We start from the raw sequence: 12084 nt of genomic DNA, 5'->3' as shown, positions 1-12084 counted from the left end.
TAAGAGTCATCTTGCGAACAGCCTCAAAGGTGCATCAGAATGACAACGGAAACAAGAAGAATTATTAGGGCACGAAGTATCGGGAGAGCTGAGGCCATATATCTATAGCGTGCAGTGTTTACTGCCCAGGATATCTCAGACAATCACAGTTTTCTGGAAATGATTTCAGTAATTGGAGTTTTCCTTCCCAAGACAAGGCATTTTAGGGAATAGCGTCCTATATCCGTGGAGTTTGCGTCCTGTAGTCACTATATTCATAGACTGCTTTAGATACTTACAGAGCAAAAGATACCAGTCCTGCATTGCTGCCATTAACGTGCCTTTGTTTGCTTCACTGGAGATGAAATTCTACTGCAGGTGTTTCCCAAGGTTCCATATGACCCGTCATTTAGCGAAACAACAGCAGTCCGATCCATTACAAAGACAGACATGAGAAAAGGCAAGTGTATGCCGTTAACACAGTAAGTGCACACATTTCTGTAGGCCTATGTGTTGTCTTCAATGTGCCGTTATCATCCTAGCAGTCTCTAAACCAACTGCTGCTGGCGGGGCAAAGCCAAATGGAGACAGGAAGGAAACAACTGTCTGAAATCCTCTCTGTAACCTTCCCCCCGCTGTGGAGTCTGTGCTCCGAAGCGTGACTATCCCTGTATTTTGGGGTGATCCTTGATGTTCGGCAGGTTCTGCCACCCTGGAGGTATTCAGAGGACAGAAACCTGATCTGCAAGCGGGGTTCCCCGTTCCCAACAACAGGAGCCCCTAGCAGCATTATAACTTTCAACCCAACACACGAATCCTAAGTGCACAATGTGGTTTGAGAGAGTTAGTGCAGTCATTAATACCCCATTCAGTGGATGATAAAACAAGACTAAAAAATGACTAGCTTAGGCACATCCAGAGAAATGACACATGTGAAGAGCGCACGCTTTCCCAAAAAGCAGCTTCATATTAGGGGAAACATTTAGCACGTTGGGAATTAAGATAGGTATCTGCTCACAATAATAAGGATAGAATAGTGTACTGGAAATCTGCCAGCTGTGGGTGCAAGTGCCCCAGGCAGGGAGGGGGAATGGGCACTGTGTTGGTATTCTGCAGATGTTTGCGCCCCAGTTCCTGAGGGTAGTCTCCGTGAGGGTAGTCAGGACAACTGCCTGGGCACCTCTGCAGTCGGCAGTGAGGCGGCCCCGCTCTCTACATCAAGGCATTCACTTTCAAACACACATTTGCTCTTACAAGTTGAGTTCTATATTAGCATTTCAACTTAGAAATGGAAAATAAGATCAGGCGCGGTGGCTCACGCCTGTAATCCCAGCACTTTGGGAGGCCGAGGTGAGTGGATCACTTGAGGTCAGGAGTTCGAGACCAGCCTGACCAACATGGCGAAACCCTGTCTCTACTAAACATACAAAAAATTAACTGGGTGTGGTGGCACATGCCTGTAGACCCGGCTACTTGGGAGGCTGAGACATGAGAATCACTTGGACCCGGGAGGTGGAGTCGTGCCACTGCACTCCAGCCTGGGTGACAGCGAGACTCTGTCTCAAAAGACAAAAAAACAAAAAACGGAATACAAAATATGGGCCCAAGGTGCTTGCAAATGTGTACTGATGAAGATCCTTTTTCTTCTTCTTTTTTTTTTTTTTATGTGTCTTATCAAAGCAACCAGTGTTGCTTGGAATTCTCCTGGACCAGAATATTTCCTTGGCAGTGTGGACAAAATTCCCGATAAAGGTAAATGCAAATGCATAACATTGGAATTGAGGGTCGATAAGTCGTCGTTCTTCTCCCCCCCCATCCTTTTTTTTTTCCATGGAGTCTCGCTCTGTCACCCAGGCTGAAGTGCGGCGGCACAATCTCGGCTCACCGCAAGCTTCCCCTCCCAGGTTCACGCCATTCTCCTGCCTCAGCCTTCCAAGTAGCTGTGACTATGGGCGCCCGCCACCGCGCCTGGCTAATTTTTTGTATTTTTAAGTAGAGACAGGTTTTCATCGTGTTCGCCAGGATGGTCTGGATCTCCTGACCTCGTGACCCGCCCGCCTCGGCCTCCCAAGGTGCTGGGATTGCAGGCGCGCTGGGATTACAGGCGCGCAGGGATTACAGGCGTGCAGGGATTACAGGCGTGCAGGGATTGCAGGCGCTGTGATTGCAGGCGCTGGGATTGCAGGCGTGCTGGGATTGCAGGCCCGCTGGGATTGCAGGCTTGGTGGCTGTGCAGGCGGTTGGGATTGCAGGCCCGCTGGGATTGCAGGCGCTGGGATTGGCTTCGGGACTGCAGGCCGCCTGGGACTGCGGCGGGCTTGCCGGGACTGGTGCATGCGCTGGGATCACAGGCGCACAGGATCATTGCGTCCACCGGGATCACAGGCGCGCTGACTGCGGCACCGGGATCACAGGCGCGCTGATCACAGGTACGGGCCTGGGGATCATTATACGCTGCTGGGATCAGGCTGCCGATCATACTTCGGGATCAGTACAAAGAGGATCATACAGGCGCAGGATCAGGCGCCAGACTGCAGGCCGCTGGGACTGCGGCAATGCTGAGTACTGCAGGCCGGCCGACTGCAGGCCGGGATCAGTATACGCGCTTTCGGGATCATTATACGGCAGGATCATACGCCTGGATCAAGGTACGCTGTTGACTGGCATAATGCCTGACTGGTACGCCTGGGGATCAGGCCGCTTCGGGACTGCAGGCACGCTGGGATTACAGGTGTGCTCGGATTACAGACGTGCAGGGATTACAGGCGTGAGCCACTGGGCGGCCCCTCTTTTTCCTCTTACCTGACCTGAGTTCAGAGCTGAGGGTCTGGCAGATGGTGCTCAGACTCTCTTGTAGAGAAACACCTGTACTTGGCTGCACAACGTGGGTGCTTCACCCTGAATTAGAAAGAGTTCCCGAATCACTGGTAAGGTTTTGGATACCCATGGTTTCCCCAGATCCCCCCCTGTGCGAGTCTGCTTCTGTGATATGTACAGCAAGGAGGAGCAGATCAGAATGTTTATTCTCTGCAGGCAGACAGATGCTAGCCAGGAGGGAGAGGGAGCAGGGCACACAGCTGGTGCCTCCTCCCAAACTGACTGGGGCGGGTCCTTTCCCCTCTGGGGTGGTGGCGCTGGGCAGGGGCTGAGCACATTCGGGAGGTGCTGCCCCAGAGGGATTCTCCCCTTCTCCTCAGGAGTGTGGGAAAGCGCTGCCTCCAGCCAGGAGCAGAGGCTCATCTGAGCGATCTGATCATGCTGGAGGGAGACTGGCTCCGAAGACAGGATGAGCAGCTAGAATCCATGAAGCATTTCTCCCCTAGAAAGACTTAAAAGATTTAAAAGAAAAAAACCAGGCCAAATAGGTCACTGTCCGAGCTGGGAAATACGTGGTTTTCCCTGGGTGCAGGATTATGAACCTCGCCAGGGGTTCCCGGGCCGCACCGTGCATCAGCCAGAGGTAGGGGCTAGGGAATGGGAAGAGCTGATTAAAAATCCTTATTCCTGGCCGGGCGATGTGGCTCCCCTGAAGTCAGGAGTTCGAGACCAGCTACTCGGGAGGCTGAGGCAGGAGAATCTCTTGAACCCGGGAGGCAGAGATTGCAGGGAGCTGAGATCGCGGCACTGCACTCCAGCCTGGGCAACAAGAGCGAAACTCCTTGCTGGGATTACAGGCGTGAGCCACCGCGCCTGAAAACAGTATGTTTCCATGTCTTGTCGGACTAGTTCCCCTTTTGCAGTTTTTGTTTTTTCATTGTCTTCCTGGCTATTTTTGCATGTTTGTTTTTCCATGTGAACTTTAGCATCAACTTGTCTAACTTCATCCAAAGGCTTTTGGTATTCTGATTGGCATTGCATCAAATTTATACGACAGTATTCACTTTGGGAAAACAGATGTTAGGTCATCCTATGCTAGAAATGGGAATGCCTTTCCAGTTCTTCAAGTTTATTTTCAGTGTGTGTTAAAGTTTTCCTTACATAGATTTTTACATGTATCTTCTTAAGTTTATTTCTAAGTCACTTAATTTTCTATGTTGCTATTGTAAGAGAGGGGGTTTCTCTATCATTATACCTTCTACCTACTTAATGTTTGGGAATAGGAAGGCTTGCTTTTTGGATATGAATTTTATGTCCTATTGCCTTATTCAATTCTACATATACTGTTACATAGATAGTTTTACTTCTTCTTCTTCTTTTTTTTTTTTTTTTTTTGAGATGGAGTCTCACTCTGTTGCCCAGGCTGGAGTGCAGTGGCATGATCTCAGCTCACTGCAACCTCTGTCTCCCAGGTTCAAGCGATCCTCCTGCCTCAGCCTCCTGAGTAGCTGGGACTACAAGCATGCGCCACCATGCCCGGCTAATTTTTGAATTTTTATCAGAGACAGGATTTCACCATGTTGGCCAGGCTGGCCTCCAACTCCTGACCTCAGGTGATCTGCCCTCCTTGGCCTCCCAAAGTGCTGGGATTACAGGTATGAGCCACCATGCCCAGTCAGTTTTACATCTTTACCTATTGTTATGCCTCTACCTGATTTATTTATCGTGTTTAATTGGATTGCTAATACCTCTAGGTTAATCTTGAGTGGTTGCTGGAGATACAGTGGGCATCCTGCTTTGTTCTTGCTCTTGGAGAAAATGCCTCTTGAGTTTCCTGATTAAGAGTCTGGTTATAGGACTAATATGAATAAGAGATTATCTATCTGTATATCTATCCTTCCATCTACACACATACATGTAAATATATACGGATACATATATTTATACTGAAAATGATAATCTGTCCAAAAAATACTTTTGGGTATTTTTTTCTGTTTCTATGAGTTGAGTTACTTTAGATATCTCATGTAAGTTGAATCATACGGTATTTGTCTTTTTGTGATTGGTTTAGTTCACACAGTATAATGTCCTCAAGGTTGATCCATGTTGTAGCATATGACAGAATTTCCTTTCTTTTTAAGCTGAATAATATTCTATTGTATGTATATACCATATTTTCTTTATCCATTTATCTATTGTTGGACACTTGGGTTGCTGTCATATCTTGGTTATTGTAAATAATGCTGCAATTGGCTGGGTGCGGTGGCTCAAGCCTGTAATCCCAGCACTTTGGGAGGCCAAGACGGGCAGATCACGAGGTCAGGAGATCAAGACCATCCTGGCTAACATGGTGAAACCCCGTCTCTACTAAAAAAAATACAAAAAACTAGCCGGGCGAGGTGGCGGGTGCCTGTAGTCCCAGCTACTCGGGAGGCTGAGGCAGGAGATTGGCGTGAACCTGGGAGGCGGAGCTTGCAGTGAGCTGAGATCCGGCCACTGCACTCCAGCCTGGGCGACAGAGGGAGACTCTGTCTCAAAAAAAAAAAAAAAAAAAAGCTGCAATGAATATGGGTATGCAAATATCTCCAAGATCCTGTTTTCAATTCTTTAGGATATGTATCTAGAAGTGGGATTGTGGGGTCATATGGTAAATCTATCTTTAATTTTTTGAGGAACCTCCATATGGTTTCCATAGCAGCTGCACTGTTTTACATTCCCACCAATATTTGCAAGAGTTCCCACTTCTTCACATCCTTACTAACATTTGTTATCACATATTTGCTTGAGTATTTGAAAAATCAGGAATAGGTGGGTGTTGAATTTTTGGAACTAATCATATGATTCTTTTCCTTAAGTCTATTAAGATTATATATATGATAATAATGAATTTCCTAATGTCAAACCAACCTTGCATTCCTAGAATAAATTCTACTTGGTCATAGGGAGGCTTGGAGAGTCCAGTCACTGCTCAGGAATCTTGGGCTTGGGCCCAGCTTTTTCCCTGCTTCAGCACATCTGTGTTGTCACTCAGACTGGCAGGGGACTGGGAAGGAGCCTTGGGGTTCCTTTAGCCACCAAGAAAGCAGTAGGTCCTTGTATAGATATGTAGACTGAGCCATGATTTATAACTTTTAATTATTGATACATATAGTAGGTGTTTCTCCATTTGTATTTTCAATTTTTAAAAATTGTTATAGAATACACATAATATGAAATTTTACTATCTTAACCATTTTTGAGGGCACAGTTCAGTGGTATTAAATATATTCATAATGTACAACCATCACCAACATTCATCTCCAGAACTCTTTTCATCTTATAAAACCAAAACTCTATATGCGTTAAATAATAACCATGCATTCCCCCATCTCTGCATCCCCTGGCAACCACCGTTCTACTTTCTGTGATTTTGACTACTCTAAATATCTCACGTAAGTGCAATCATACAGTATTTGTCTTTTTGTTACTGACATTTGATTTTGCATAATGTCCTCAAGATTCATCCATGTTGTGGCATATTTCAGAATGTTCTTTCTTTTTGAAGCTGAGTAATATTCCGTTGTGTGTCTCTACCATGTTTTGTTTACTCACTTATGCCTTGATGGATATTTGGGTTGCTTCCACATTTTAGCCTTGTGAATAATCCTGTTATGAACATGGATGTACAAATAATTCTTTGAGACCTTGCTTTCAGTTATTTTGGGCACATACTCAGAAGTGAAATTGCTGGATGATATGGTGATTTTGGTTTTAATTTTCTGAGGAACTGCCATACTGTTTCCCATCATGGCAGTACCATTTTACATTCCTACCAACAGCACACAAGGTTTCAGTTTCTCCCCATCCTTGCCAACACGTGTTATTTTCTTTTTGTTTGTTGCCCAGGCTAGAATGCAGTGGCACAATTGATCTCAGTTCACTGCAGCCTCCGCCTCCCAGTTTCAAGTGATTCTCCTGCTTCAGCCTCCCAAGCCTCCCAAGTAGCTGGAACTACAGGTGCGTGCCACTGCACCTGGCTAATTTTTAATATTTTTTAGTAGAGATGGGAATTCACCATGTTGGCCAGGCTGGCCTTGAACTCCCAACCTCAGGTATTCCACCTGCCTTGGCTTCCCAAAGTGCTAGGATTACAGGCGTGAGTGGCCGCACCCAGCCTATTTTCTGTTTTTTTGATAGTAGCCATCCTAAAGGATATGAGGCGGTATTTCATTGTAGTTTTGATTTGCAATTCCCTAATGATTACTGATGTTGAGCATCCTTTGAAGTTCTATTTGCCATTTGTATATCTTCTTTGGAAAAATGTCTATTCAAGTTCTTTGCCTATTTTTGAATCAGTTGTTTGTATTTTTGTATTTTGTTGGGTGTCAGGAGTTCTCTCTGTAATCTGGGTATCATTCGCTTACCAGATAAACAATTTGCAAATGTTTTCTCCCATTCTGGGTGGGGTACCTTTTTATTCTGTTGACACCGTCTTTTGATGCACAAAATTTTAAAATTTGCTTAAAGTCCAATTTGTCCATTTTTTCTTTGGTGGCCTGTGACTTTGGTATCAAACCCAAGAAATAATTTCCGAATCCAATGTCATGAAGTTTCTGCCCTCTGTTTTCCTCTAAAAGTTTTTATAGTTTTAGGCATTACTTTGAGGTCTTTGATCCACTGTGAGTTAATTTTTGTTTACGGTGTTGGATAAGGATCTAACTTTATTATTTCGCATGTGGATATCCTGTTTTCCTAGTACCATTTGTTAACCTATTAAAATTATTGTGCTGGTTTTGCAAATGTTAGGTGTGGTCTGCCCAGGTATGTATATTACAGTGCCAAGATACCTCTGCCCCTGAATAATGTACCTTCACCCTTGAATAAGAAAACGCCCCTGAATAATTTACCTTCACCCCTGAATAATCATTGTTCAAGTAAAATTAAATGATATGCTTGGGGAATAGAAAGCCTACTATCTAGCTTGATCTTTTGATTTCTAAAACTGTTTCTTCAGTCAATTGCTTTCACATACTTTTACTTTCAAATCTTTATTTTTCCTTCAGGAGGAACCAGGACAACATTTTTTTTCTTTTCTTTTCTTTTTTTTTTTTTTGAGATGGAGTCTCACTCTGTCATCCAGGCTGGAGTGCAGTGGCACAATCTCAGCTCATTGCAACCTCTGCCTCCCAAGTTCAAGCGATTCTCCTGTCTCAGCCTCCCGAGTAACTGGGATTACAGGCGCGTGCCACCGTGCCCGGCAGTCTTAGCTAGCAAGACAGGTTTAGCAGAGTGGTTCTGGCTCAGAGTCCCTCATGAGGTTACAGTCAAGATTCTTCCAGATTCATTCTCTCACTCAAGACCTGACTACTGATCTCTCCTACCCAGCGGGAGGTACTGTGCTGGAAGCTAGTACTCAGTGAGGCATTCTTGTCCTCCAAGAGCTCCCCACAGCTCTTAGGAGAGTCAGTCGAATCAATAAATAACTGTTAGATATAAACAGGCTAACACTGAAGGTCTTTAAAAAGTGCTTACGTTGTATTTGCACAGAGTTCTGGGAGAACAAGAGGCTGATCTCCTTAATAGGGTTTTTCCAAGTAGGAAGAGTGAGGGAAGAAGAGGGCTGAGAAGAACCCGCAGGCAGTGACAAAGCTCACGTCTGCCAGCTGAGAGGGCTGATCAGATCCATCTTCAGAGGGTGGGAGCTGCTCTCAGGCTACTCCGCAGGGACAGTAAATTCCAGACCACACTGTTTGCACCTCCTCCTTGGCAGCAATGACCATTCAAAAAAAAAAAAAAAAAGAAAAGAAAAGAAAGAGAAAAAAAGGCTGGGTGCGGTGGCTCACGCCTGTAATCCCAGCACTTTGGGAGGCCGAGGCAGGTGGATCAACTGAGGTCAGGAGTTCGAGATCAGCCTGACCAACATGGTGAAACCTCATCTCTACTAAAAATACAAATGTTAGCTGGGCGTGGTAGTGTATCCCTGTAATCGCAGCTACTCAGGAGGCTGAGGTAGGAAAATCGCTTGAACCTGGGAGGCGGAGGTTGCGTTGAGCCGAGATGGTGCCACTGCACTCCAGCCTGGGGGACAGAGTGAGACTCCGTCTCAAAAAAAAAAAAAAAAAAAAAATCAATGGTCAAAAACATCTTGATAGGAGGAGGAGTGGGGAAATGACCATTCTGAGAAGTGAAGTGTCTTGTAAAAGGTGTGCCCAGGTCTGTGGACAGCAGCTGTAGCTGTCGATGATCTTATGTCCACTGAATGGAATGTAGCATCAGTCCTAGCAATAACGTGCTGTTAACTTGTTTTTTTTTTTTTTTTTTTTTTTTTTGAGACGGAGTCTCGCTCTGTCACCTGAGCTGGAGTGCAGTGGCCGGATCTCAGCTCACTGCAAGCTCCGCCTCCCGGGTTCACGCCATTCTCCGGCCTCAGCCTCCCGAGTAGCTGGGACTACAGGCGCCCGCCACCTCGCCCGGCTATTTTTTGTATTTCTTAGTAGAGACGGGGTTTCACCGTGTTAGCCAGGATGGTCTCGATCTCCTGACCTCGTGATCCGCCCATCTCGGCCTCCCAAAGTGCTGGGATTACAGGCTTGAGCCACCGCGCCCGGCCTGTGCTGTTAACTTGTAACCAAAGGCTCACATCAATGTTAGAGTCTCCAAAACACAGAGAATTACGAAGATGTAAGACTTCAACTTTTCCTTGAGCACAAAGTCAAACTTTCTTGGTTCTGCACTCCTTTAAGAAGGTTTTCACCAAGCCCAGCACATGCTTGATTGGCAGCTTGGGTTGAGCCTACAGCATGGAAGGACGGGAGAATTGCTCTTGTAATGGGTGGCTGCTCCTGTCATAGTTAATAGCTGTGAAGTTGAAAAGAAGTCTGGAAATGAAACTGTGTTGGTTAAAAATTTGATAATTGTGCTTGTTTTTTCCCACAAAAAAAATAATACAACAATTGATCAAACGCAACCCATCAAACGTAAAAGACGCCTTCAGACTCTTCACAGAACCTTAGGTAAATGAAAACTTCGTCCATACTGACGATAAGAATAGGCAGTGGCTCTTAATTCTGTTGTCTTTTGCCTCCGGTAGAGAAAGAGTGAAAATATGTTCCCGTGTCAGGTCTACCATGGCTACAGCTCTGTGGAAGAGCACGCCGAGCGCGCCCCCTAGTGGATAACTCGATGCTCGCCAGGGCTTTCTGTCTGCGGCTGTTAGTCCCTGGATTCCAATTTGACATGTTGCATTTCAAAAGTCAAGTTAATTATCGGTCTTATTAAAGTGGGAGTTTTCTCTCTTTTCTAAGCCAAGTTGAAGAAGGAACACATTTCTCTCTTTTTTTCAGGAATAACTAGAACTTCATGAGACTGTTATCAGACACCCACATGGTAGTCTTAATCATATTGTGATAATTTTCTGTTATTTTATTTTATTATTTTGTTTTATTTTATTATTCTTTTGAGACAGGGTCCCGCTCTGTTATCTGGGCTGGAGTGTAGTAGTGTGATTATAGCTCTCTGCAGCCTTGATCTCCCGAGTTCAAGCCATCTGCCTATCTCAGCCTTTCTAGTAACTGGGACTACAGGTGTGTGCCACCATGCCTGGCTAATTTTTCTATTTTTTTAGTTTTTAGTAGACATGAGGTCTTGCTATGTTCCCCAGTCTGGCCGCAAACACTTATTGCGACAATTCTCTCTCTCTCTGTGAACGAGGCCAAGGAAGATTTACCAAGCTCATCCAAAGCTGCCCTGCCCCCCTTCCAGCCCTTGGAGGTCTCCCATCTGGGGCTGGGGGCTCCAGCCTGCTTTGAAGTCTTCTAGGGTGTGAGATTCATTACTTCTCATCCTTTCCCATTCCCTCCTTGATAGCTCACTTTCTAACCGCTAAACAGTCCAAACAGATTTCCCTGGAGCGCCTACCCATTGGTTCTAGTTTGTTCCCCAGAGCTTCTCCAAACATCTCTCAGCCTCTTCCCAGGCCATCCTGCATCTGGCAAAGACAGGCAGGCCATGCTGGCCTCCCAATTTTCTCCAAGCTAAACTCAGGCCCTTTGACAGGTCCCATATGCCAACGAGTCAGGCACCAAAGGGCAAAGCTAGGATGCAAATATTTCTCATTTTCTTTTCTTTTTTTTTTTTGAGACGGAGTCTTGCTCTGTCCTCCAGGCTGGAGTGCAGTGGCGCGATCTCCGCTCACTGCAAGCTCCGCCTCCCGGGTTCACGCCATTCTCCTGCCTCAGCCTCCCGAGTAGCTGGGACTACAGGCACCGGCCACCATGCCCAGCTAATTTTTTGTATTTTTAGTAGAGACGGGGTTTCACCGTGTTAGCCAGGATGGTCTGGATCTCCTGACCTTGTGATCCGCCCTCCTTGGCCTCCCAAAGTGCTGGGATTACAGGCGTGAACCGCCGCGCCCGGCCATATTTCTCATTTTCAACTGTCTTCTTCCTATTAAACTATTCTGCAATCCGTCTACCAATACCTGAGTATTTCAGTGTGGTTAATTTTCCTCTCTTGTCCTTGCAACTCAATAAAATTTTTATAGTACTTTGTGGTTTCAAAATTATTTTTATGAACATTATACAGTCTGTGAGGTAGGTCTTTTTATCTCTATTTTATGCAAGTGGAGAAGTAGGTTGGGGCTTAGAGAGATTCTCACTTGGGTCCTCTAAGCGTGGTCCTCTACCCACAGAAGCAGCATCTTTCAGGATCTGTGAGACATGCACATTCCCAGGCCTACCCCAGACCTACGGAATCAGAAACTCTGGGGTGGCGCCTGGGAATCTGTGTTTTCAAAAGCCCTCCCAGTGTGATTCAGATGCACACTTAAGTGTAAGAAATGCTGCCTCAGCTGTGGGTGGGTTGCCCAGGAATTTGTTAGATTTTTTAAAAAGTAAACGGAAACAAAAAAACAGCAAAACACTGAGGTTCTGTAGGCTTTATTTAGACTTTTCCCCCAAATCCTCCCTAACTCCTCACTTTGAGTCTAGAAGAAGCTACTTTTCTCATAAATGCTGAACTAATCACAGGCCGTGATTGTTTGTAGATGAACACATTTTATCTTTTGTAGATCACCTTTCAGAGGAGAAGAGGTTTAAAGAATCCTCTCTGTTCGACAGGGATTTAAGAGAGCAGTTAACTACTGTAGATAAAGAAACACTTCAAGGGGCAGCTAAACCAGGTGGGAACCTATATGGTATAAACCAAGTATGATGCTTAAATACAGACAACTTCTGAATGTGTCTTTTGCCTTTCATGGTATTTTAACTGACACCTTTAGTTCACCCGCAAAAGTGAAATAAATCTGCCGTG

General features: G+C 45.5%; 1 protein-coding gene across 5 annotated transcripts in view; it reads left to right on the top strand.

The window, feature by feature from the left end:
• C14H2orf92 (chromosome 14 C2orf92 homolog) overlaps positions 1 to 12084 on the top strand; it is a 36153-nt gene that overhangs the window by 20631 nt on the left and 3438 nt on the right. For 2 of the 5 annotated variants that reach the window (XM_021925073.2, XM_021925071.2), the window contains exons 5-7: positions 341 to 439; positions 1660 to 1731; positions 11843 to 11953. In XM_021925073.2, the coding sequence (XP_021780765.2) occupies positions 341 to 439; positions 1660 to 1731; positions 11843 to 11953 (282 nt within the window). The remainder of the gene's footprint in view (positions 1 to 340; positions 440 to 1659; positions 1732 to 11842; positions 11954 to 12084) is intronic. The other 3 variants (XM_021925075.2, XM_021925072.2, XM_021925074.2) reach the window with 2 other exon arrangements.

This window comes from Papio anubis, chromosome 14 (assembly GCF_008728515.1).
Source record: "Papio anubis isolate 15944 chromosome 14, Panubis1.0, whole genome shotgun sequence".
In the NCBI taxonomy this organism is placed as follows: Eukaryota; Metazoa; Chordata; class Mammalia; order Primates; family Cercopithecidae; genus Papio; species Papio anubis.
This window is presented reverse-complemented; position numbering and strand designations above follow the sequence as displayed.